The sequence below is a fragment of the Aspergillus pseudodeflectus genome, assembly GCF_044049435.1.
Source record: "Aspergillus pseudodeflectus strain CBS 756.74 chromosome Unknown BJX68scaffold_40, whole genome shotgun sequence".
NCBI lineage: Eukaryota > Fungi > Ascomycota > Eurotiomycetes > Eurotiales > Aspergillaceae > Aspergillus > Aspergillus pseudodeflectus.
In genome coordinates, this window is record NW_027263816.1 from 80,058 (window position 1) to 104,835 (window position 24,778).

At 52.3% G+C, this 24,778-nt stretch overlaps 12 protein-coding genes across 12 annotated transcripts; 7 read left to right on the forward strand and 5 right to left on the reverse strand.

Moving 5' to 3' along the window:
• BJX68DRAFT_146904 (putative Snf1 kinase complex beta-subunit Gal83) lies at window positions 1-2,130 on the reverse strand. Its single transcript, XM_071036595.1, has 3 exons — window positions 1,259-2,130; window positions 600-1,203; window positions 1-537 (listed from the first exon to the last, which is right to left on the reverse strand). The coding sequence occupies exons 1-3, from the start codon at window positions 2,023-2,025 to the stop codon at window positions 490-492; spliced, it is 1,419 nt and encodes a 472-aa protein (XP_070896217.1). The 5' UTR covers window positions 2,026-2,130; the 3' UTR covers window positions 1-489.
• Window positions 2,131-2,406: 276 nt separating this feature from the next.
• BJX68DRAFT_242740 (uncharacterized protein) lies at window positions 2,407-3,737 on the forward strand. The gene is made up of 2 exons (XM_071041034.1): window positions 2,407-3,128; window positions 3,176-3,737. Exons 1-2 carry the CDS (start codon window positions 2,913-2,915, stop codon window positions 3,524-3,526), a joined length of 567 nt encoding a protein of 188 aa, XP_070896218.1. The 5' UTR covers window positions 2,407-2,912; the 3' UTR covers window positions 3,527-3,737.
• Window positions 3,738-4,529: 792 nt separating this feature from the next.
• On the forward strand, window positions 4,530-5,665 carry BJX68DRAFT_242742 (alpha-mannosyltransferase). Its single transcript, XM_071041035.1, has one exon. The coding sequence runs from the start codon at window positions 4,568-4,570 to the stop codon at window positions 5,573-5,575; it is 1,008 nt and encodes a 335-aa protein (XP_070896219.1). The 5' UTR covers window positions 4,530-4,567; the 3' UTR covers window positions 5,576-5,665.
• Window positions 5,631-8,337, reverse strand: BJX68DRAFT_242743 (protein kinase COQ8). The gene is made up of 3 exons (XM_071041036.1): window positions 7,369-8,337; window positions 7,030-7,315; window positions 5,631-6,979 (listed from the first exon to the last, which is right to left on the reverse strand). The coding sequence occupies exons 1-3, from the start codon at window positions 8,236-8,238 to the stop codon at window positions 5,886-5,888; spliced, it is 2,250 nt and encodes a 749-aa protein (XP_070896220.1). The 5' UTR covers window positions 8,239-8,337; the 3' UTR covers window positions 5,631-5,885.
• A 179-nt stretch (window positions 8,338-8,516) lies between these two features.
• Window positions 8,517-9,502, forward strand: BJX68DRAFT_269531 (urease accessory protein UreF; the record flags this gene model as incomplete). The annotated part of the gene is made up of 2 exons (XM_071046374.1): window positions 8,517-8,652; window positions 8,730-9,502. 2 exons carry the CDS (start codon window positions 8,517-8,519, stop codon window positions 9,500-9,502), a joined length of 909 nt encoding a protein of 302 aa, XP_070896221.1.
• A 246-nt stretch (window positions 9,503-9,748) lies between these two features.
• On the reverse strand, window positions 9,749-12,696 carry BJX68DRAFT_146955 (E3 ubiquitin-protein ligase BRE1). The gene is made up of 6 exons (XM_071036597.1): window positions 12,327-12,696; window positions 12,078-12,221; window positions 11,970-12,021; window positions 11,366-11,913; window positions 10,231-11,304; window positions 9,749-10,168 (listed from the first exon to the last, which is right to left on the reverse strand). Exons 1-6 carry the CDS (start codon window positions 12,513-12,515, stop codon window positions 9,995-9,997), a joined length of 2,181 nt encoding a protein of 726 aa, XP_070896222.1. The 5' UTR covers window positions 12,516-12,696; the 3' UTR covers window positions 9,749-9,994.
• An 88-nt stretch (window positions 12,697-12,784) lies between these two features.
• On the forward strand, window positions 12,785-14,749 carry BJX68DRAFT_146933 (transcription factor TFIIIB subunit BDP1). The gene is made up of 2 exons (XM_071036596.1): window positions 12,785-12,873; window positions 12,936-14,749. Exons 1-2 carry the CDS (start codon window positions 12,846-12,848, stop codon window positions 14,612-14,614), a joined length of 1,707 nt encoding a protein of 568 aa, XP_070896223.1. The 5' UTR covers window positions 12,785-12,845; the 3' UTR covers window positions 14,615-14,749.
• Window positions 14,750-14,876: 127 nt separating this feature from the next.
• BJX68DRAFT_269534 (DUF1183 domain protein) lies at window positions 14,877-15,831 on the reverse strand (the record flags this gene model as incomplete). The annotated part of the gene is made up of 2 exons (XM_071046375.1): window positions 14,877-15,103; window positions 15,159-15,831. 2 exons carry the CDS (start codon window positions 15,829-15,831, stop codon window positions 14,877-14,879), a joined length of 900 nt encoding a protein of 299 aa, XP_070896224.1.
• A 179-nt stretch (window positions 15,832-16,010) lies between these two features.
• On the forward strand, window positions 16,011-17,796 carry mmm1 (ERMES complex subunit MMM1). Its single transcript, XM_071041037.1, has 3 exons — window positions 16,011-16,195; window positions 16,265-16,295; window positions 16,347-17,796. Exons 1-3 carry the CDS (start codon window positions 16,180-16,182, stop codon window positions 17,725-17,727), a joined length of 1,428 nt encoding a protein of 475 aa, XP_070896225.1. The 5' UTR covers window positions 16,011-16,179; the 3' UTR covers window positions 17,728-17,796.
• Window positions 17,797-17,816: 20 nt separating this feature from the next.
• On the reverse strand, window positions 17,817-19,028 carry BJX68DRAFT_146961 (acireductone dioxygenase (Ni2+-requiring)). Its single transcript, XM_071036598.1, has 3 exons — window positions 18,547-19,028; window positions 18,094-18,465; window positions 17,817-18,038 (listed from the first exon to the last, which is right to left on the reverse strand). Exons 1-3 carry the CDS (start codon window positions 18,574-18,576, stop codon window positions 17,907-17,909), a joined length of 534 nt encoding a protein of 177 aa, XP_070896226.1. The 5' UTR covers window positions 18,577-19,028; the 3' UTR covers window positions 17,817-17,906.
• Window positions 19,029-19,070: 42 nt separating this feature from the next.
• Window positions 19,071-21,652, forward strand: BJX68DRAFT_242754 (tRNA modification protein MTO1). Its single transcript, XM_071041038.1, has 2 exons — window positions 19,071-19,224; window positions 19,276-21,652. Exons 1-2 carry the CDS (start codon window positions 19,118-19,120, stop codon window positions 21,242-21,244), a joined length of 2,076 nt encoding a protein of 691 aa, XP_070896227.1. The 5' UTR covers window positions 19,071-19,117; the 3' UTR covers window positions 21,245-21,652.
• Window positions 21,653-23,688: 2,036 nt separating this feature from the next.
• Window positions 23,689-24,250, forward strand: BJX68DRAFT_147103 (uncharacterized protein). The gene has a single exon (XM_071036599.1). It carries the CDS (start codon window positions 23,721-23,723, stop codon window positions 24,120-24,122), a length of 402 nt encoding a protein of 133 aa, XP_070896228.1. The 5' UTR covers window positions 23,689-23,720; the 3' UTR covers window positions 24,123-24,250.
• Window positions 24,251-24,778: the final 528 nt, after the last annotated feature.

Here is a 24,778-nt window from a genome sequence, read left to right on the forward strand (position 1 = left end):
AGTATATCCATGATATCTATGTTCATTGGAATTCCTATTATAACTGAATGAGTAATGCATATCTCCGGCGCAGGTGTGTATATGCCGAAGTCTTGAGTTCTGTATAAAAAGAGAGGAGATGTATGAAGAAGGCCTCGGCAAGCAAAAGCCTAACCAAGTATTTCCATAGCCATAGCACATTACCGGGTCCGACGGTCTATATATTGGACCGCCATCAGCCGACAATACCGCAGCTTGCCGTGGGGCAAGTTCTGACAAAGGGAGAATGACCACTGTTTGATGTAGAAGCGGATGGGTAACCTTCGACAGGGCTCTTTGTAAGTTCCGCAACATGGCCTGTTCCAGCGTAATGAGGGTATCTAAGAAGCACAGATTATCATCGATCTAATGCCATGTATGCTCAAATCGGCCAGAAATAGTTGCCGCTTGAGTGAGCCGGGACGTAGAGCAGCAGATGATCCTGGAAAGTGTGTCTGACGTAACATCTGTTTATTCGCCGATATGCCCGGTAGGTTTATACAAAATTGTCGTGACATACTAAGCGCGGCAGGATTAGCAGGCTGGTTCCAAGGTAGAGTTCTAGATAACGGAGATGATACCTTTCGTTTGTATCTTGTCGTCACGCTGGTGGCCAACACGCCATTCTTGATGCTGCTTGTGGCAAGATGGTTCAAAACTGTGTGGTTAGGATTGTTGAGCAGACTGCTATCATCCTTCATCGGCGTGGTGCCATTGAGAATAGATTTTCCGAGGAAAAGCGGGAGGCTCGGTGGTGTTGGCGCATCGCCAATGATATTGACAGCTTGTTGGTAGCTCGCGCTGTCCTCATCCTTATCCAAGTCAAGAAGAAACGGTGGAATAATACTACGAAAATCGCCGGTCGGGATTTCCTCCGGTTCCTCCGGTTCCTCCTTGTCCTCCTTGTCTTCGTCAACGGCGGACTCGTCCTTGCCAGCGCCAGCCTGTTCAGGAATCACTTGCGGAGGGTGAATGCCAGGCGGCACCGCACCCTTTTCGCTTTCCCGCCTTGACCGATTTACATCATCTGCACTAATCTCGATATAATTTACTAGATGATTTGTAAAGTCGACGGCGGTTGGCAGATTGTCCGAGGCCCGCATATCACCATCGACAATGTACTTGATATGATGCGTGCCCGGTCGGAGATTTAGAACTGTAGACATGACAGCGGGGTTATTTTCACTATCCACCAGATTAGTAACAACGATCAAGGACTCAGGCCAATGACGCAACAAACCTTCTTTGTAGTCGGAACTTGGCCTCCCAGTTGACAAAAGTTCCAGTCACGTAGACCCTGTTACCACCGCCCGTCCATTCAATATAGGTCGGCACGCCCCTTCCTACGCCGCTGCCGGCGTACGACTGGAGATCATCCACAGTATCATCGTCTTCGACAGTGGTGGTAGTGGTGGTGAGGTCGGAGTTTGACACCATTGTCTGGTAATTGGGCGTCTGTTCAGGAGCAAGCGGGCTGGCGTCGTCAGGCCCGCTAATCGGCGAACCTGGCGTAGCTGTAGCATCTCCAATCGGCAGGGGCATCCGCGGAGGACGCTGGAAATGTGCGGACGCGCTATAGTACATCTTGTGTGGCGGACCTGATGCAGCGACAGGTTGATAAGGGTCACGGCGAGCAGCAGCAGCACGGGAGATCGGGACCTGGACGGGGTTGGACGCATCGGCTGACGGTATGTGTCTCGGACGAGGGGCAGCTGTCTCTGTGCGAGGGGCATCTGTCTTTCTGGCCTCGTGGCGATCGGGCCGGTCTACCGTCCGTGTGGGCAAATCTGCGACATTGCGTGATGGCGGGGGTTGGTGCTGAACGGAGGACTGTCCCGTTGCGATTTCCTTCGAGGCGGAAGGGTCAGCTGCGGGAGCTTTCGAAGCATTGACTGCAGAGCCGCGAGCCGCTCGTTTTTCACTCGTCGAAGCCGTCAGGCTCGCGGTGCCCGAAGTAACCGGGCTCGGGCCGTCTCCGGTAGGGCCCTTGGAAGGATTGTTGCCCATTTGGAAAGGAGGATAGCCACAAAGGAGGGAGCGCGAGGTGGCCGGAGAAGGAAGGAAGAGCGAGAGGAGGTGCGGGGCCCAAGAGTTGACCTGTCGAGCTGGAGGTGAGGAAATAATGCTAGTTGTAGATCAAGACATCCGCAGTCGCGACCCCGAGGGGCAAAACACCAAATCAAGAGCCAAATTGGACGCACGCAAGTCGCTTGGTGAGTCAAGGAGGAGGGGGTGTGGGGAGACAAAGGAAATAAATAGTCTGTTTCGTATAAACAGGGTACACATATGGGAAGAAACCCGAGGAACCGGGGGGAGGGGGAACGAACGCTGGAGTCGCAGCGAAAGTGATGATGTCGTTGATAATCCGGGCCTTTGCCTCTTGTTATCGTAAACCCGATTTGCTACTTAGGGCTCAGGGCACGCAGCTGACATTGCAGGATACAACTGTCAAGTTTCAACACATCCACTCTACACTCAGTCCTCCCAGCCAGGTTTCAGCGCGCAGTGTGTATGATGCTGAGCACATGCTATTCAGTTCCGTCCTCTACCTTTATCCAATCCATTATACAATGCGCTCGCCCAATTGGGATCTCACTCGAGCAAGGGTCGATGCACCGGGCCCAATTGGGACAAGCCTTCAGCCGTCGGCCATCATTTTCCGGTCCTTGACTTAACCAGTTATCAGTAGAGTCATATCCAATCAATCCATGTCCGCGTAGGAATGTTTGCAACTCTGTCAGGAGTGTAGGAGTCAGATTGGCTTGAGCCCACGTGAGGTTCTGCCGATAATTACCGCCGAACATGGGGCTGTCCTGTCCGCGGCATCACCAGGCCGACTGCCCTAGACAACTACAGCTTCGAGCTCTCGACGTCAATCTTCCTCTTGAACATCCATGGCAACATTATTGTTGGGAGTCCTATCCGCTGTACCCAGATTTGTCTTCAATATTGCCGTATATCCCATCTACTCTGCACTCTACCATGTAGTCTACTACACTGTGTACTGCGCATACTTCCTGTTGGGCCTGCTGGCATCTCCCTTTATAAACTTGGGCCGCTTAGTCCTGTGGTTTGTTCTCCTACCACTGAGAGTACTGGTCAACTCCGGGGTATGCAATTCACCCGAATCCCTGGTCAATAATTGCTGATATTGTAGGCACTCTTCATCTACCTGGGCGTGGCCTCGCTGATGGGAGCCGGCATCGGCGCCCTCTTGTATTTCATGGTTACTTTGGCAATCGATTGGGCTATTGAGAACCGCCCATGGAGGCCCCAGGCTACGCCTCGTCTAACGTTTAGGACAGAGCAACGTGGGAAAGACAAGCATACCCCTTCGCTTTCAAGCGGCTCTGACTCGAACAGCGAGACCTGGAACGACTGGGGCTGGGGGTTAGATTCTGGTGGCTCGAGGAAGCGAGGAGTGCTCGCAGAAACAATCATCGAGGAGGAAAGCCAGGAGTCCGAATTCGAATCTTTGAACGCTGATGCGGAGACTCGGAGGCTCTAGTGCATGGCGTGTTTCATCGATTACCCTTGAAACAAGCCCCTGTCACCTGCTTTTTCCGACCGCCATTAATGACGATATGATCTCTCAATAGACCACCAATACTTGTCCAGCTCAACGTACCTGTGGAATGGACCGAACCATAAAACTCTGTTCAGAATCAATGATGTGGAAGAGATGAATTCGTGGCAGAGTATGACGTAGTGCAGATAGGCCGATAAACAAATCACTTTCTACACTTCTCTGGAGTTCGAGCAACTTAATTTTAGCTTCCAGACCCTGAGACCCTTCATTCGACTTTGGGATCTGCGCTTTACGATGTATTCCATCTGATCTCTCGCCGCCACCTCGTTTAGTTCTGCCGGCAAATTTTGGGCTTTCTTCGACAACATCTCAACGTCCGACCCGATGACTCTACAAGACCTCTTTCTCAACTTACCATTAGTGAGCACCTGCTCCAAAATCCAATTGTTGCTGGGTTGAGACTCTCGCGCTACCATTGAGCTTGACCCATTTCGACTCGCCCATGAACTGCGCGAGCCGCGACTCAATCAAAGGCGACCGTGGGGAGAGGAGCGCGGGACAATGATTCCGTTGCGACCGCTGGCGCGATTGCGCATCCTAATACTTGCTACAATTGTCGCCTTCTTCTTCATCTGGTCGCTTTCGCGCTATTCAACATCATATCCGCGCCTACCGGGATATCGCCCTCATGGCCGTGTAGCGCAGGAGCCCAGTTTAGATGGGCATATGCATTTCTGGACCCAAATGCAGCCGCTCCTCCTTGCAACGACTCCAAGATGCAATCCGCCATTGCGACTAGGGAACGCCCCTACAATCAGGGTTGAGGAATCGGACCCAAACAACCGACCGGAGATGCTGGACATGCTACCGGAAGAAGTCGAAGAAATGCGTAATGCGCATTTCAAATTTGTTGATGCCATCAAGACAGCTGCACCGCGTCTACACTATATACCCAACACTAGAGGTATCGTTTCTACCGCTGGCGGCTCATATCTCCCAGTGCTTGTCATTTCGCTGCGGATGCTCCGACGCACAGGCTCCGAGCTCCCTGTCGAGGTCTTTCTCGCCAACGACGAAGAATACGAACCCTACGTTTGCGACGTGGTGCTTCCCTCACTGAACGCCCGATGTGTCATATTATCCCGCATCCTAAGTGCTGCTCCAAATGTCGTGGAGATTGAAAAGTACCAGTTCAAACTCTTCGCCATGCTCTTCTCCTCATTCGAAGAAGTCCTCTTTCTCGACGCCGACTCCTTCCCGATCCTCCAACCAGACTCCCTATTCACAAGCGAGCCATTCAAATCAAGAAACATGGTAACTTGGCCCGACTTTTGGGCCTCCACTGTCTCCTCCTACTACTATGAAATCGCCGCTCAGCCAGCTCCCCATTTAGGAATCTGGCCCCGTCAGTCCACCGAGTCTGGGGAAGTCCTCATCTCCAAGAAAACCCACGCCAAAACCCTCCTCTTGAGCATGTACTACAACCTGTGGGGGCCCAACTACTACTATCCGCTCCTCTCCCAAGGCGCCGCCGGCGAAGGCGACAAGGAAACCTTCGTCGCAGCCGCCATAGCCGTCGACGAGCCCTACTACCAGGTAATAGAGGGCATTGTCGCAATGGGCCACGCCACAGCCAACGGTCTCGCAGGCTCCGCAATGGTTCAATTCGACCCAACAGAAGACTACGGCCTTCATAAATCCCCTACATCCTCCACCTCGTCAACAACCGAAAGACCCCGCCCCTTCTTCATCCACGCCAACTACCCCAAATTCGACCCAGCAACAGTCTTTGAGCCACACGACGTCAACCCGGCCTTTGCAGATGACGGAAGCTACACGCGCGCATGGACGATCCCGCAAGACGTGATCGAGAACTTTGGCTCGGATATCGAGAAGCATTACTGGAGGGAGATTCTCTGGACCGCTTGTGAGCTTGAGGATAAGTTTCAGTCTTGGAGCGGGAAGAAGGGGATCTGTAAAGCGGTTCGGGGGTACTGGAATGCCGTTTTTGCCGATGGGAAGGGGTGACAAGGTTCAGTGGCTAAGAGGCAGAGGTTTACAAAAGGGCTACTAAAGGTATATCAGTCAGGTTCTGCACACACACAAAAAAAAAAAAAAGAAAGACCTGACCCCATCAGATGCGTAGTATGCACTGCCCAGGCTATATCCAATACCCAATGTATCATATATCATACACACAAGACTTGTAACAACCCAACTATAATACAAGGTGGTGATGATTATATAGAATAAAAGTACATAGTCTACAATTCCATCCCGGTTGCAACACTATATCCGGGACCTAGGCAGGCCCAGACGCGAAATCATACCAAGAACATTAGGCCGAGCGCTCATCGACCTTCACCATTGCATCCCTGAACAACTCCTTGCACCTAACCTGACTCCCCAATCTCGCACACAGCAAAAATGCCCCACTCAACTTCCGATGCAAACTATACGTCTCCTCAGGCGGTGGCGCCAGTCTTTCTCGAATCATAACGGGAATAAACTCCTTAACACGCTCTGTAATCGTCTGGTCGCTAAAGTCGTAGACATCTGGGGACGAATCCATGAATGGTTCGGCGAGGGTAAGGATCGAGGAAACGTGCGCGTCGACCATGGCCGGGCTCTCGTGGCCTGTTAGGTAGCCGAGGTCGATGGAAAGGGTGTGGCAGGTATCTCGATCAGATCGGGATGCGGCCCGGAGGGTCGCGACGTATTTGTCAATAAATTGAGATGGGTATGCGCGTGTTGCGCCAAAGTCGAGGAGTTCGAGCCGTGAGGTGGCGGCGTTGTAGAGAAAATTTGTCCAATTGGGGTCTGTCTGCATGTATTTGAATTCGGTAATCTCGCGGAGACACAGGCGCAGGATTTGGGTACCAATCCAATTCCGTTGAGACTGGGTAAAGGTTTGAATTTTTGTGACTGCGACGCCGTTCAGGCGCTCCATTGTTATGACATTTTTGCCCGAGGCCTCGGGGATTATTGCAGGGACGTAGAAGACGGGGTCGTCTGCGAGAAGAGTGCGGAAGCGGTCGGCACATTCAGCCTCGCGCGTGTAGTCGCATTCCCAGCCGAGTTCGGTGCGGGCGTTGGCGATGGTTTTGTCTAGGTAGAGGCCTCGCGGAAGGAGGCGCGAAGCTGTGAGGAGGATTGAGAGGTTGTTGAGGTCCGAGTCAATCGAGTCGGCGACGCCAGGGTATTGAATTTTCACGGCCACCGGTTGGCCGGTACTTTGGAGGACGGCGCCATGAACTTGGCCGATTGATGCGGCGGCCATGGGTACTTCTTCAAAGGTTGAAAAGAGGTCACGCCAGTTGGGACCCAGATTATCTGTGAGGACTTTGTCCCGCTGATACGCAGGCATATAGTCTGCGCGGTCTTGTACTCTCTGAAGGACCTGTTGGATCGGTTCTGGAAGCATCTTGGAATCTAAACGCCCAAAGTTAGAATTATGTCTGTATAGCTTCTATTAAACATACCTTGGAAACTGATCATTTGGCCCAGCTTGAGCGCGGCGCCGCGCATTTTCGAAAGCTTGGCCACAAGACGCTCCATATTCCCAGGGCTAAACATGAGAGATCCAGCTGCATCCTCTGCACTGCCTGTTACTCTGCGGAAGCCCTCGCCAACGGCTCCAAAAGCCATCGAGGTAGCTAGGCCGCCGTATTGCCAGATTCGTCCCAAGCGGGAGGATGGGACTCGGGACTCTACCATCTTATAGGTTTCTTCCTCCTTCTTCAGCTCGGATGCAATCTCTGACTCGATCTGTCTGCTGTCAGCATGAACGAACACCTTGTGAGTTTCGGCTGACTACCGACTTTCGAATCAGGAGTCACAATGTCCTCCACGATGCTGGGATTAACTTCTTGAGGCTCTCTCCTTTTTGCTTCCACGCGGAACCCTGGATCCGCAGCCGGCTTTCGTGACAGTACCCTGGCGACCCTAGGGCTATGAAAGATATCCTTCATCATGTCTTCCGAGAGGTCCTGCGGTTCTGTTGCCGCCTTTTCGGTACCCACGAGTGCTTGGTAAACATCTGCATCGATTTCCTTATCTATTCCCACTTGTGTATTGCTTGTGGCTTGCGGAATCTGAGCTCTAGGCGTTCCAGTCGGCGTGACGGCGGGCTCTGGAGACGGCTGGTATGATTCTTCCTGCTGCGGGCTGATGGCTATCCAGTCTGCCGCTACAGATGGAGCCGCAACCGGCGATCGAAAGACATCCGCATTGATATCCTTATCCAACGCGACTTGGGTCTCATTTGTAGCGCGCGGTACTATCACACGAGGTGTTCCCGCCGATTCCGCAGCCGGCTCCCCTGAAGGCCGATAAAACTCCTCCTGCTGCGGGCTGACATCCAACTTACCTGTTCTATTATCTTTGCTAGCTCCGGTCACAGATGAAGGTATTTGGGTTTCGGTAGGGAACTGGTCTGCGTGCGTCGGAGGGGAAGGTTCGGAACGACCGGTGGTGTGATCCGGAGAAGAATCGTTGAAGCGCTTGGCGAGTTCCGCAGCAGCCCTCGCTGTAAGAATCAATCCATCCGTCTGGCTCTTGATCCCCTTTGTAAGGGAAGATGTTCTTGTAAACACATCGAGCTGCCGCTGACGCACCGCAAGGTGCTTCGTCGCAACTGACTTGGTGACGTTCAGGAATTGGATAGCGTCGAGCAGACGCTTGCCTGACATGTCGTCTCGGATACAACAGAAATGGAATTCTCTTCGATTACTCCCCAGTATACCGTAGTCGCATGATGAAATTGTGCTCGAATGATGTAAGTTGGCGGCCTCTTTTTCGAATGATTTAAATGGATTATGCCCCTCGTTACCGCCCCATTTTGAGTCTCGTCGCTGCTTTTTACTCCGCGAACTTATCAATCGAAATCGTTATCTATCTCCAACAGCAGAGCGGCGGAGAAAAAGCCTCTTCTCCCCGACGCAATGTTCTATCCGCAAAGCATGTGTCAATGACCGCCGAATCCAGCATCCCCGACCTAGAGAAAGAGATTTCGGATCTCGAGTCTCGCCTTCAGAATGCAAAGTCTCGATTAGCTTACGCCTCTGCTTCTCCGCAAATCTCCAAAACCTCCCCACTTCCGGCCGGTACGTCTTTTACAAACTACCTTGCTTGCAGCGTTTGTTATTTGCAACCATATACTGATATGCCGGAGCATTCACAGTATTCTCAGCATCGAGCCATGCCCTCCTCCTACTATCGGACTCTGCCCTCCCCCTGGGCTCATTCGCCTACTCCAGCGGGCTAGAGTCCTACATTGCGCATAACAAGCCTCTTTCACGGGCTATAACGCCTGTCGCGTCCTTCCACCGCTTCTTGCGATTATCCCTAGCGTCAATGGGTAGCCTCTCGCTACCCTACGTTTTAGCTGGATACCGGGACCCAACCGACCTCGAAACACTCGATAACGATCTCGATGCCTCGACTCCATGCCCCGTCGCCCAGCGCGCGAGTATCGCGCAGGGTCGGGCGCTGATAGGTGTCTGGGAGCGTGCGTTTAAAGGCGCGTATGCTGCGTCCAGTAACAGCGCGCATCGATCATGGGATCATGCTGCGGTGCAAAGAGGCGCAAGAGCCGTTGAGGAGTTTTCAGACGCCCTGAAAGGGTCTATAGATGATGAATTTGGCCCCAAGGGTCACTTTGCGCCCTTGTGGGGAGTTGTATGTCTGGCTATGGGGATGGATGCTCGTCAGACGGCGTACGTCTTTATGCTGAACCATGCCAAAGCAGTCCTTAGTGCGGCTGTTCGAGCGTCTGTAATGGGGCCGTATCAGGCGCAGAATATCCTAGCTAGCAAAGTCCTGCAGGATATGATTGTTGAAAGGATCGACTTGGACTGGCATACTCCGATAGAAGATGCAGGACAAGTAGTACCTCCGTTGGATCTTTGGGTAGGGCGACATGAGCTACTCTATAGCCGTATTTTCAATTCATGAATAATTCCATAAAACGATCAAGCTGGAATGTCAAGTTGTGTCGTTGAGACAGGCTTTCCTGATTCTTGCGGCATCGCCATCCTAACTTCATACACAGGCTCCTTGCTAGTCCTACAACCGCCACAACCGTTGTGTGCGGTTTTTAGATACCCCAACACCACCAGAGGTATCCAAGAAATGAAACAAAGCGGAAGAACAAGAGAAAGAAAGGAATTCGAAAAGTGAAGACACCCGAAGACCAGGAAATCCGATATCAAATAGCAGTAATGAAAACGCCTGCCCCGGGGTACCTATCCTGCTAAACCGTAGACAAAACACCGCACCGTGAGCCTTTTCCATAGAAATTAAAATCAAGCCGAGTGATCAAAACGAGAGGGGGAAAAAAGGTAATAAAATCAAGTATCGGAGAAAAAGGATGGGAACGAAGGAAGCGGAAAAGAAACTATGATACATGAAAGTAAGCGTGGACCAAAGAGTAGTATGGCACAAAAGTCAGAGCGTGATATGCATGTAGTCGTTATTGCCAAAAGAGCGATTGCAATTCGGGCATTTGCGGGACCGCGAAGTGAGCCGTTCTTCGACGCAGTCTTTGCAGAAAACATGACCGCAAGTCTTGATCGCGGTGTTTTTGAAATTCCTGCGGCATACTGTGCAAAGGGCAAGAGTCTGCATGCTAGTCAGCAACTGAAAAAGACCGCCTGACCGAAAGAGGTGGGAAAACCGCTTACTCTCAACATCTCGTATTCAGACGAAGAGTTTCCGAGACTCTTGTTCTTCCAATTCTCCAGACTCTTCTTGGTATCGGCGAGTGATGCCTTGAGCCCCTCAACCTCGGTTTCAGCTCGGCGGCAGGCACTCGAGGTAGTCGCCAGTGTTGAATCTTTGGAAACTGAAAGCGCCTTAAGCTCTGTTATCTGGCTTCGGAGGCCGTCCATTGCAATGTTGTTTTCGGTGATTTGTTGTTGCGAGGTATGGTACTTGTTGATCATGGTGTTTAAGGCCTCCTTGGTCTCGCTAACCTGCTTTTCCATATTCGCAAGTAGTGAACGGGTGGCAGCTTCGGATTCCTTTAGCTGCGAAACAATGTCGGAGCTTTTTGCATTCTGCATTCGCAAAGTCCGGACCTCCATATCTCTGGCCTCCTTGCTCTTCATCGCACCAAAATACTTTTGATCTGCTTTGGACTTTTCGGCAGCTAAGCGAGCCATCTTCTCTTCCATGACGCTGAACTCGGTGACTTTTTGAGATGCCAAGGAAGAATATTTCCTACAAGCAGTTTGCATGGACGCTAATTCAGTGTTGAGCATCGAATATTGGCGCTCCAGGTTGCCGTATTTGGTACGTAATTCGTCAATGGGAATATCGTCAAGGGCCATCTGATCGGCCTTTTCTCGTCCGAGTTCCAACCGGAGGCGTTCGACCTCTGATTCCAAGGCGGCGATCCGGGCTTGCCCAGCGTCTGCAAGCTCTTGCACTTTGACCGACGTCATTTTCTCCTGCTCTTGCGCGGCTTTACGCATCTGCTGGTCAGCCAAGAGTTCGTCGCGAGTGTTGCGTATCCGTGCCAAATCGTTTTCAGCCTTCATCAATTGCGCCTCTTTTTCGGCAATGACACACTGTGTTTCTTCGTCCACCTGGTTGCGATATGCTGTCCGTTCCGACCTATACTTTGCTGTCTCTTCACGCAATTGCACATTGATTGCCTCTAAATGATTTATCCGCTTAACAACATCTTCGTATTGCGATTTCAGTTGCTTGAAGAGATCTGTATGTGCATAATCGTCGTCGGTAGGTTTAGACTTCTGAAAGAAGTTGTTAGCCAAGACACAGGAGTTTCACTCGCAACACATGCTGCTGCCCTACCTTGATACTCATTTCTGTAATTTGACTAAGTAATTTGGCGTTTTCGGCTTCCAGTTTCTGTAACTGCTCCTTTTGCTTCTCTGATACAGCTGCAAGCTTGCTATATGTCTCGTCCGGCTCTAGTGGAGTTCGTTCCCCAGTCGGTGTGGTGCCATTGGTTGCCGGCGGTTCCTCGCGACTTCCGGACGCACTATCACCCCCAGGCCGTTGAGCCCCTAGAATATACTGCTTCTCTAGTTTGGCGACGGTTACGCTTCGGGCACGGTCAAGTCTCTTCTCGGCGACCATATACCGTAAAGACGCTTCTTCCAGACTTTCTTCTAGCTGTTGCTTTTCGGAAAGTGCTTTATTTAGCTCGGCAATAGTGGCTTTCTCCTCGGCCAGTTTGCGGGTGAGCTGGGTCTGCAAATCAGCGACCTCGGGAGGAGTTGTTGGAGACTTGGCGAGAATGCGGGTGACAATGTCGCGTATATCATCCGAACGGGATTTTAGGTGCTTCTCAAAACTGTCAAGGTCATCAAAAAGTAGCGAGCTTCGGAAGGAGGAGTCTTTCAATATAAGCGTCAGCGGACTTATGTTACCCGGTGCAACATCAAAAACCTACCCTTGTTGATCTCGTCAGGGGACCCGAGAAGAACTTTAATTTCGTCAATCAACTGCGAGATGGGTCAGATATCGGACTAAGAAGCCGCGGGTGATGGCGGCCACTCACTTGGCTATACCACGCATCAATAATGCGAAGGTGGTCATTATGGTAGGCGGTGGCTTTTGACGTCTCCTTTAGCTTCGCTTCCAGGGATACCTTGTCCCGTTTGTATTCCTGCATTTGACGCCAGATTGCGTCCTTTTGAAATCGCTGTTGTATAGAAAAGGGGGAACTTCAGTTAGTCGACTGGCCAGCATAAATGCGATCAAGCTTCGTACAAAACTTGGCCCCACATTGAAGGGGTCAGTTACTTACCTCGAGGTCATCTTTCCAAGGCATATCGGCATCTGGATGAGGTTTGCTACCACCGTTGACCGAAGTGGCCTGTTTCTTCAACGGGGGAGCCGAATCATTGTTATCATATGTGGCAGCTCGCTTCCGGTCTTCCATTTTGACAAAACCGGACTCGGAACGTGCAACGGGGGATGCTTCGACGGCCGGCATCAGTGGCTACTGTAGAGGCATAAGGTGAGATGAGGCCGTGACCACTGAGCAGTAACTGTCCAGTAGCAGGAACTGCAACAGGATCCGACCGGTGAAATGAATTCGAGGTGTGAGGCGAGGGAGACGGCAGGGAGACCAAGTGGTTGAGATAAGCAAGACTTGAGGCGCCAGGAGGATTTTCCGCTTGAGAGTTTAGCGTCAAAAGCCCACGTGACTCTAGCCCACTTTCCCCAGAAGTTCGTCTAGCCTTTACCTGCAGGTCACAAGTCAAGTCAAACAGCGACGACATCGTAACAGCGATCGGGCTTGGTGATGATTCTTCGCTGAGCTATGAAGTCTTTTTCAAGCTCCGTCATCAGTATGCTTTTCCCGCTTCTAGATGTTCTTTCTTCACCGTCGAAACACCACTAATTTGTCCAGATAAGTCGGGCAAGAAGTTTGCTCCAAAGGCGCCCGTCCGACGCGCCGCTCCAGCCCCTCCGCCTCGAGTGCCCTCAAGGCGCGCTAGCGTAGCTTCTCAGGCATCAGCATCCCATCCACCGGGGCCTGCAAGCGAAACAGCAACACCCGAGCCCCCTCCACCCTCCACTTCAACAGTCGAACCGCCCACCTCATCCCAGTCTGCCATTCCTCCACCCACTTCCACCGCGGCCAGCATCGAACAAGGCCCGAACGACCAACGCGCAACCGCTATTCCGATCCCTGTTCCGAAGCGAAAAGCCTCTTTCTCCGTGCCTATCACCCTACCTACCAAAGATGTCTCGGCTTCCTCGCACTCTCCTCCACCGACAAGCATTGCAGCGCCAGAACAGCAAAGCGACAGAATCGCAGAGACAAGTGAGGTAGTATTTGAGGCCGCTCAAACCGGAGAAGGCCATGAGATTCGCTCTGTCGCCACCCACAATGAGGAAGTCGCACCTGAAGTTCGACCGGCAAAACGTCCCAAGGCTACGGTCGAAAGCGTACCAACAATCGGGCTAGATCAGCCACCAGAAGAAGCCATCCAGCTTGCGACGCCTCCGGCAACGCAACCGCCGGCACTCGTGGCACGCAGTGAAAGCCGTGATGAATCTGAATCGCAGCCTGCGGCTCGGCGACGTAGCAGCACGGCCAAGTCAGACGGTCGGGCGTTGGGTAAAACGTCGACCAGCAATGACACGGGAGCGGCGCCAAAAAAGCCGAAGAGGCGCCGAATGCGAAAGCGGGAACCCACGCCCGAGGGCGCAGAGCTGATCCAAATTGCGCCGTCTGTTGTCAAAATGTCAGATTTGTGCAAGGATACGCGCACGGGGAAAAGGTCCAAGCGTGAAACGGAGCTTCGCGCACACGAACTAGCTGAGGCGGAGCGGAGGAAAGCTCAACAAGAAGAGGGGGCGGCGCCAGATCAGACTCCAGTCAAGCAAATCCCAACTGAGGCTTCCCCCACTGCTGAGGTAAACCAGACACAAGGGAACCAGGCTTCACAAGTTGGTCCCGTCATGCGAATCGTAAATGGTGAAATCGTGCTTGACCATGCTTCTTTACAAGTCGACCGACACGCAGACGCGGAGAGGAATGGGGGAGACCTTGAGGACGTTATAGAAAACTCACTTACTAGGAAGATCAATCAAGCTACCTACGGAAAGCGCTCCAAGACTGAATCCTGGGATGAAGACATGACAGACTTGTTCTATCGCGGTCTAAGGATGTTTGGGACCGATTTCATGGTAATCAGCAAGATGTTTCCCGGTCGATCCCGGCGTCAGATCAAGTTGAAATTCAATAATGAAGAGCGCCGCGATCCGCAAAGGATCAAGGAGACTCTCTTGGGGCCCCGGGAGACGATCGACATCCAGACCTATTCTGAAATGACCAACACTGTCTACGACGATCCACGAGTGATTCAGCAGGAGCTGGATGAGGAGAAGAAGCGGATTGAAGAACAACACGAGACGGACAAGAAGGCTCAGGAGGATCTTCTTCGCAACCCGGATGGCCTGGAGGGCAGCAACGCCAATGGAACTGATAAGACGGCAACCAAGAGCAAGCGCAATAATAAGAAACAGGCTCGAGATCTGGGTGGCGGAACAGAGGAAATCCTGGGTTCTTTGGATGATTGAATAGACACGGGGCGGCGCATTGGGTTTTCGGGCTATATATTTAGAGGAATGGTGTCTTACGGCGTTCTCAAACTCCGATCAACCAGAAAGGACATGATCAGAGCAATGATGGGTGTTTTTATACTTAGCGAGTCTCGATGAACAGTTCCTCTCGTGGCCATGTGAGCCCGATATAACGATTCTGAATTGTTCTTATTTTGGTCTTCGAAATGGTCCAAAAAGAAAAAATACTTGGACAAGCAGACAGGATCGGCATGAGGTTTTAGAGATCACCTTCGACTCGTTCCACCAAACCCGGTGCTCCTCGACGAAGTTGAGAGTCGCGAAGCAGACGAAGAGCTTCCTTCTCCAGAGTCATAGTCCCTTCTGCGCGCGCCTCCATAACCCGAATCGTAGCGGGCGCTCCTCCTTCCGAGCCCATATCCAAGTCCGCTTCCGGCCATTGCCCCGGTCCAGAACCCCGGCCGCCAGCCTTGACCATAGCTCGAACTACTGTATGAGTGACTGTCATATGGCGGGGGAGGACCAGGAGGGTATGGCCCACCACCACCTCCTCCGCCCCAACCCCAGCGACCTCCGGGTTGCTGGGGCGTTCTCGGTCCGACTCCAAACCAATCCCTCAACATCGCCCATATGATGAGGAGAAAAACGCCGATAAATATCCCCCAGAATATGATATTTCCGACAAGATTCAACCCTCTCTGGCCCGCATTGTACAACTTGCCAGGCCGCTGAGTCCGCCACCAGTTGTCCTCATCGAAAGAGCCTCGTCCGAACTTTCGCTCTCCCATCTCGGTCAAAAGCAATCTGTACTCCACCCCACAGCTCCCTTTCAACACCCAGGAATCGTCCGCGGCGCGATAGCCCTCACACACCACGTCTGTTGAGCCAAGCTTGAACTCGCCGGGGAGGGACGCAGTACAGGTCCACTGGACGTCCTCTTCGTCATAGCCATAACCTTCATTTATACATCGCATGGAGTCGATCTCGTACATGTCGCATATGCGCTTCGAGGGGCCGGTGCACTTCAGTTGGGGGATTGGCGACACGCGGCGGGAACTGGTGAGTCGGCCGCTGCGCAGCGTAAGAGAGTGGACCTGCGATAGGAGAATGGCATTTTTGCCCGGAGGTTTTTGCTGAGAGTTACTTGCTGAGAGCGCCAGAGAAGGAAGGGCCAGCAAGGGCAGCAATAGCTGCAAGAGTATGGTTGGCCGCATCGGTGGCTGTATTGTTTTGTCAAGCTGTTAGTAAGGGCGGGGCAGGGAAAAGTCCGTATTTGAATCGAGTAGTTGCCTGACACAAGAGGCCACGGTGGTATCAAGCCATAGCTCTCGTAGGATAGAAGTGGCAGCCAGGTAACTTGCTGGGAGCTTACTTGGTAAACAACGTTGTAGAAGTTGAAAAAGGGTCGAATGCAGTTGATGATCGCCCCACCAACCGATAACCTCCGGCTTAGCGTCGTTCCCAATGAAATCAACTTTCTCCTTCTTTGTAACCTTGAGATCTATCACTATAGTGCCAAACAACCAGCTATGGACAGCCGCTGAGGTCTACAGCCGCTGACAATGGCTTTTCAGCAGAGTACGGTGATCTCAATTCTCCCTCCCATGCTTCCTAGTCTCGCCCGTTAACCATGACGAAACTATCTAGGCGAACCCACGCCTCCAGCGACTCAGTCGTCGTGCGTCTGCTTCTTCCCCCGCCTTCTTCATCAAGTCGCTAATTAAAATAGTCTATCATTTACGCAAGGATTCTTGTTGGGCCAGCTATCTGTGGTATTGCTGATCGGTGCTTTCATCAAGTTCTTCATATTCGGCGAAGCACCACCACCGCCGTCCCGAGGCCTTCGAGCTTCGACCCATCGACGCTCCAATTCGATCTTTTCACAAGACGGACCTCCAAGGTCATTAAGAGAGAAACCGTCTACGTCCAACGTACTTCGCCCTGTCCCATCGTCTGCCACCAACACACGGTCTATACTCCGCAAGACATACTACAGTGCGATCCCTCCTAGCTCAGCTCCAAAAAACGGCAGGCATAGAATTCACCATTCTTCGCATCAACCCGAGTCTTTGGATTGGTTCAATGTGTTGATTGCGCAGACAATTGCACAGTATAGGCAGACGGCATACTTGTTAAAGGACTCTCCGACGTCATCCATACTCCAATCGTTGAACGCGGCTCTCAATAACCCTGATAAGAAGCCTTCATTTATCGACAAGATTAAAGTCACCGATATCTCACTCGGAGAAGAGTTTCCCATTTTCAGCAACTGCCGGATTATCGCCGTCGATGATCCCATGTCTGATGGCGGAAGGCTTCAAGCGCTGATGGACGTCGATTTAAGCGACGATAACCTCTCCATCGCTGTTGAAACTTCCCTCGTGCTCAATTACCCCAAGCCGTGCTCCGCGATCCTGCCAGTCGCCCTGTCAATATCTGTTGTTCGCTTCTCAGGGACACTGTGCATATCCCTTGTGCCCGCTTCTACCCCACCCCTTCACACACCATCTCCTATGCCATCACCTCCAACCGCAGAAACACAGGGTCCCACTGTTGCGGCGCAAGCGGCCGACGCGCAAGCCTCTGATCAGGCACGGTCCTCTCCGAAAAGTAACGTCGCATTCTCTTTCTTGCCGGACTATCGACTCGACCTGTCAGTGCGATCGCTGATTGGCTCCCGGAGCAGACTTCAGGATGTGCCCAAGGTTGCACAGTTAGTCGAAGCCCGTGTGCACGCTTGGTTTGAAGAACGGGTCGTCGAGCCTCGGGTGCAGGTTGTTGGCCTACCGGACTTGTGGCCACGCATGGGTAGAACAGGTGTACGCACGGGGGACGACTCTGAGACCGGCTCGAATACTGCGTCCCGGTCAGCAATGTCGGTGGACATGGGTGGCCCGCTTCGGGGCGATGACGGTGATCGAGAGCCGGAAGCGCTCAGGTTTCGAGGACTAGGCACCCGACCACCCATACCGTTCGATGCTATTTCCCGAACGAGCAGCTACCAGGTGGAGACCGGTGGTGCTCGTAGTCCTAGTCTGACGCGAGAGCGGAGTCTAGGAGATGACTTCCATATGCCAGGCGCAATGCCAGAGGTTTCGGGCCCCAATTAAACTCTACATGTACTATACACTACGGCCTAAGCACGTATCGCACATTATAGGATGTTATGAAGCTTTTTATCCGCGAAATAGACCCAAGTTCATTACCACGTGAATATATACAATGTTATCAGGCAAGAGCGCTGTTTTGACCTCTAACTAGCGTAGACAGACTTCCCAGTGCAGGCAATCTAGTTGGCCGCAACAGAAGCAGGGAAAGCATCAAGGTACGTCTTCCGGTGCTGGTTGGTATCAACCTCCGGCCCGCGGTTCAAAGGCGTCCACTTGGGCTCTTCCTGGAACAGGCGCATAGCCTTGACATACTACTCGCAGGTTATTATTGAACAAGAAAGTAAAAACGAGAAAAGGGAAACATACGTTCTTCTCATCAGTCGTAAACCGGTGATAGATACCGGCAGGGAGGATAATCAAATCATCCTTGGCCAGCTTAATGCGCACCCACTCATCATCCTTGCCGCGGACATCAAAATACCCCTCTCCGTCACGGATGTATCGAATCTCCTCGTCCTCATGAAGATGTTCAGCGAAGAACATCTTCACTTTGGACTCGTAGGCCTCGCCCATAGTGGCGGGCGCAACGACGATCTCATCGCGGTTCTTGTAGCCGCGGTTTGCGGCGAGGGCATCGACGTCTGCGAGGTCTGGGAGGTGGTGGTAGATGACGCCTAGAGAAGCGAGATAGTCCTCCGAGACGGGGCGGCCGGAATCGTGGGCTTCACGCTGGTCGCCCTATACATATGAGATTAGCGGACTAGTTTAGTATGATGTAGTAAGGGAAAGCTTAATGTGACGAGGGGCCTAAAGACGTACCTCCTTGTTGTCGTACCAGTAGGCCTTCATTTCGGTTATCTTGAGAAATGTAGAGAGGATAGTTGAAGATAAGAGTAATCAGGAGCGCGTTATTCGTCGTTCAGCGAGCTGGAGGGGGATGGCATCAGCTTTAAAAACTACTGATGGGCCGCGGGGGTGAGAAAATGCGGCCCCGCAATTGGTTGCTGATGGCGCAGTGATTGACAAACTCCTGTTGGACTAGCGGCCGCTGAGCCACGAGAGTCGAGCAGAAATCGAGTTCAACTGATCAACTCTGGCTGAGCATTATTGAGATGTTTCACTCAAGTCGAACTTCTGGGTAGGATGCATGCGTAACGTCTTAATGCCGCAGAATGGCCGACGCTGGCGACGATCGCTGAGGGGCTGCGCATTATTAGAGTTGTATACCCGATTATGAACTAAACTATGCCAAGTCTCTGATGTCAGCAGCTTCACCGCATTGGCATAAGTGCACGTGACGGCTAATTCGTCTGGTGGATTTTTTGGAGATAAAAGTTTCGAGAGTCCGTCAACAGGAGCGGAGGTTGCCACGTTATCGCTTCCTGTCATCATGGCTTTCAGGGCACGGTCAGGGGCCTTGCTCAGATGGAGTAATGGTGGCCGCCTTCGGACGATATGGAGTTTTCGCGGTCTGGCCACGGTTGCTGACTCTACGCGGTACGTCAACACACTCGTGAGTGATTTCTTTGGCTGACTTCTCTTTGGTAGACCATACGATGTCGTCGTCATCGGAGGCGGCCATGCTGGATCAGAAGCATGCGCTGCAGCCGCTCGCTCAGGCGCTCGTACGGCGTTAGTTACCCCATCGCTTTCGAACGTCGGAGTGTGCTCGTGTAATCCGAGCTTTGGAGGAATTGGAAAAGGCACGATGATTCGGGAAGTGGACGCTATGGACGGAGTCGCGGGGCGGATCATCGACAAGGCAGGCATCATGTTTCGAGTTCTCAACCGGTCAAAAGGACCGGCTGTTTGGGGGCCCCGCGCGCAGATTGACCGTGACTTGTACAAGAATTATATGCGTGAAGAACTGCTCTCGACGGAGGGACTGAGCATTCTCGAGGGCAAAGTTGCGGATATTGTGATCTCAAAGGACGATGTTGGGACAGGGCCTGCGGCGCCGGCTGGCAAGATTGTTGGTGTTCGGCTGGAGACGGGCGAAGTGTTACCGACAAGCCGGGTCGTGATAACAACGGGCACTTTCCTAGGCGGGGAAATTCATATCGGGCTCAACGCCTATCCGTCAGGGCGAATAGGGGAGGCTGCTACGTTCGGACTAAGCAAGTCGCTCCGCGAAGCCGGATTGCAGCTCGGCCGATTAAAGACTGGGACGCCCCCTCGACTTGATAAGAAAACAATCGATTTCGGGGCGCTGGAAATACAACCCGGCGACTCGCCACCGATGCCGTTCTCCTACCTTAATAAGAGGGTTCAAGTAGACGATGATGCCCAGCTTCCTTGCTGGATGACCCACACCAACAATGCGAGCCATGATATCGTGCGCGCCAACTTGGACAAATCCGTCCATATTAGAGAGACGGTCAAGGGCCCAAGATATTGTCCCTCTCTGGAATCCAAGATCATTCGCTTCAAGGACAAGACGCAGCACTTGATCTGGCTTGAGCCAGAGGGCTTCGCCCCGAACGAGGTTATCTATCCCAACGGAATTTCGATGACCATTCCAGAGGACGCGCAGTTTGAATTACTACGGACTATTCGTGGTCTTGAAAACGTGAAGATGCTTCAGCCTGGCTACGGCGTGGAGTACGACTACATTGACCCGCGCAACCTACGACCAACCCTCGAGACGAAGTTGATTAGTGGACTGTATCTCGCCGGCCAAATCAACGGCACCACAGGCTACGAAGAAGCAGCAGGACAGGGAATTATTGCAGGTGCAAACGCCGGTCTCTCCGCTCAGGGACGCAAACCCCTCACTCTCTCCCGCTCCGACGGCTTCATCGGCATCATGATTGACGACCTCATAACCAAGGGCGTCTCAGAACCATACCGCATGTTCACCGCACGCAGCGAATTTCGCATCTCAACCCGTGCCGATAACGCCGATCTCCGCCTGACCCGCATGGCCCGCGAAGCTGGCATTGTCTCCGACAACCGCTGGCGCCTTTTCATTGACACGGAAGCTCAGATCAACGAGCTCCAGTCTCTTCTATCCAACACCAAAGCTACCGCAAGCACCTGGTCGCGCAAGGGCTTCAAAAACCGGTTGGACAGCTCTACCCGCTCCGCGCTCGACCTCCTTTGTATCGACGGCGTCGACATCGACGCCCTAATCCCGTACATTGAATCACCCACAGGGACAGTCTACACACCTTCATCCTTCAGCCCCGAGATCCGCACCCGCGTCGCCATCGAGGGCCGATACACGCCCTATCTTGCCCGCCAGTCCGCCCTCGTCCGCAACTTTCAGCAGGACGAACACGTCCTCCTCCCGCCTGACTTAGACTACTCGGCTATCTTCGGGCTCAGCAGCGAGGAGCGTCAGGCGCTGGAACGGGTTCGGCCCGTGAGTATTGGAATGGCGCGGCGCATTGAGGGTATGACGCCTGCTGGTGTGTTGAAAATCCTTCTTCAGGTGAGGAGGAATGGTGGGTTGACGAGGGATGTGATTGCCGAGACGGCGCAAATGGAGAAGGCGCCTGATGACGTTTCGGCTTAGGGCTGGTCTGGCCTTGTCTGGCTCGGTCTGATCATGCTTTTCGGGGACTTCAAGTCGAATATGAAGGCTTCTTGTACGATATAAGATACTTTGATTGTGTTCTTCTGGACTGATATTGGGTAGCGAGTGGCGAGGCGCATGCGTTAGTGGAGTCATTATCATTTTCCTTTCTTGTTGATATAGGGGTTTTACAGACTTGGGTCGCCTGTACATTAGATTTGCCCATAAACAACAGATATAATCCTGTCCATCTCAAACTTTTCAGTTCAAGCAAGAGATAGCGACGGGTACAGGTCAGCCCTAACCCCCCGTTCCTCTCGCTCATCCGTACCCTACCCGTGACGAAGTATGCCATGTATAGCCAAGCCCTCGCGAAGACAATCACACGACAACGGATCTTCAGCTCAGACCTCTTGTTCTTCAGCCGCAGCGACGGTTATCCACGGTATTCAGTTATTCACGGGACTATGAAATCCGAGCTTCCAAGTCTTCACTGCCCATCTATCGTGACCACCATGCTAAGGGTCAAGAAAGCCTTCCTTTCTCACAATATAAGTACTCACTCACCAAGCAAGGCCATAGATCGCCATTTATTTATTACAAGGGAAACCTCACGAGCCTCCTTTGTAGTTCTAGTCAAACTTTCCCAAGAAAACCAAGGAATAGCGATATCGAGTAGGATGGAATAGAATAGACTCGCCGCTCATGCAAGGGATTGTACTCTTGTACATCCGGAGAAGAACCTTCTTTTGCCATGGGCTGAGCGCTGTGCGACAACTCCAGAAAACCTTGTATGGGAGTAAGTTGTACACGAAGAATCTAGAAGCCACATTCTCAATGCTAATTCTTGCGCAGTTCCAAGAAAGCACGTATGACAGGGAAGTAACTAAGAGGGGTTGTTGATCAATGACGGCCGTTTTCTGCTGAGAGCAACAGGGGAGGAAATAATACGTCTGGAGACGAGCTCCCATAGGCTCCCTCAGGGTTGAGTAACTGCATTTCCAGATGAACTGATTGGAACGGTCGAGTACCGCGTTTCCGGGGTTCATCAGGTAGCTTGATTGGAACGGCGTGGAGTGTGAACTGCTCTACAAGGACACGAATGGGGATTAGCAGAGCTGGTGGGCTGGGATCAACGCTGCATGATTGTTCTATCTCGCACTGGTTTCTATGTTGTATATGGCACAATTTCTGGGATTGGACGGCCCACTTGCTAAATAGTCATGACAGGATATATTATCAACCAGCTGGTGAGGAAATTAGATAATCCTGATTTTGATTGCAGCCAAGCAGCTTGCGAAATAAGAAGAGTTGGCGGAGTCAATAATCAATCAACCACATGGCGACAACTTACTTAGTTGCCAGGTCCCTGACTATTGGAACGCGCAGGCGAGAGATTGAGATTAATATTAATCTAATTGACTTTTGCAAGAGATCTTGCCATCTGGGATCGACGACGGTAGTATAATCCATCGGGCCCCGAAAGGACGGAGTATTATCGAGGTACTCGAGGCGTACCTCTCTGCTGGGCGCCACGATGGCTGCAGGAGTGTCACGATTCACATGAAAGCAGCTCAAACGGTGTTACAGAGGTGCAGTAGCCTTGGTTCACCTGATGGAGGAAAAAGAAACGAAAGTGTCATGGCAACAGACGATCTCCTTTTTTGTCTGACAGTCTTGGTGTGGGGTGAAACTGCAGGTTGGTTGCCTCGCTGGGAGGAGTTCATCCGGCAATAATGCCCAGCAGAGCAGTTTGAGCCTTGACTAAGCTAAGACCGGACAGAGCGATTGACTTGAGGTCGCGATCCGTGCCCGCGCTAGCCTGCTCTAGGTCGCTTGGCCTTTTGTCCCCCCGCATCAATGCTTAGCAGGCGACCTGCTATGTAGCTCTCCCAATGCTGCGCCATAATCAATTGCTAAAGAGTTGAGTTTCATTCCCCACAGCCAATCTTTCGCAAGTGCCCATCTCACGGCTCAAAACCAACCAAATCACCGTTGACACGAGCTGTGGCGCCAGCCTGGAGGACTATGAGCGATGCTAACACTAGCGCCTGCAGACTCGCATTCTTGGAAACCTATCACGATCCTTGAGCCTGTCCATCAGAATCCCGCCTCGCCAGTCGCCACAAATTCTAGCCTGGTTTTACCTGAAGAGTCCAATGAAAACTTGCCAATGCGGAATTGTTCGCGAGGGTCCAATCTGTCGCAGCTTCAACTTCCAAACCTCATCCAGGAGCATTGCAATCCTTCTGTGTGAGACTGTTTCCTCTTACTCAAAACAGCCGCCTGCATCAGCCAATGCAAACGACCTGTGCCCTGCATTGAGCAGTGAGCAGTGAGCAGCCCGCGAGCCACTCGCAACTTGTTGCAAATCTCAAACCGATTGACTTGGCCTCTTTGCTTTTTTTTTACGCTCCCGACTTTGAAGCCCCATCGACATGCCTCAAAAATTTCCAACGATCGACTTGCCGAACCCATGGTCAATTCCGACGAACTCGTGCCCGCCCGACAGGCCATCTTCAGCGGTCTGTTCTGGGCCGTGATATCTTGGTCCATTCCTTGGTGTGACATAATCACCTGTTCAACTCGGCTAGCTCAACTCGATCCTGTCAGCCTGCTCCGCACGCGATTTGCTGTGATTGTTCTGGGACAGATGTCAGTGTCAGCGCCACATTTTCCTCTTCTCTTTCCTCGGAGTTGTCCCTCCTCCCTCGGACAAAGAATGGTCAGCACACCTGGCTCTAAGAGCATCCGAAGCGAGAAACTGTTGGGTAGACCTGCTGCAGGCTCTCCGAACCAATTCCCAATAATATCTTGCGCCACCTCTGACAACCGCTTGACGGACAGCCGAACAATGCGGGCAAAACAGCCAGAATAGAGTCCGAAAGGGACGAACGAGGGGAACGATCCAATTTCCCTATCAAGGTATCCATTCTCGAGAGTGAATGGTTCACCCTTTGTGGCGTCACCATCTCAGGCAGACCAAAGGTTCAAACCCTTTACTTCATCTGCCGCGCCATTGATGCTCAGGTCCGGATCTTAGTCCTCAGCAGAGGAGCCAATCGCGGTTCTTTGTTAACGAAGAGGCACTTTCGAGGAGTGTGACATTTCCTCCAGCCCATTCTCCAGTTTGGCTACAGAGTATGTATGTGCCAACGGAGTACTAGTACTCCGGTTTGGCGCAATGGCCAATTACAAGAATATACAGAGGGATCGTCGCGGCTTTGCGAGTCAAAGCCGGCTTCTTCAGCTCTTGGGTTATCTGTACGCCAGTGAAGAAGTGTACACTTCTCGCAAGCAGTGGGGATATGCATCTTCCTAGTGGGTCGTCAGCAGCCACCAACCGGCCCCTCGAGGTTGCAAAGCTAAGATAATATAACCATCTCAACTCTTCGAGCCGTCTGAAGAAGAGAAAGCAGATTGAGATCGTTGTTTACCCTCAACAGTCCATCTTCCCGCTTACTTGACCAGCAGGCAATGCAAGTATATATGCACTGGAGATTGGGGTTGCTTCTCAGCCCTGCTCTTGCAGCT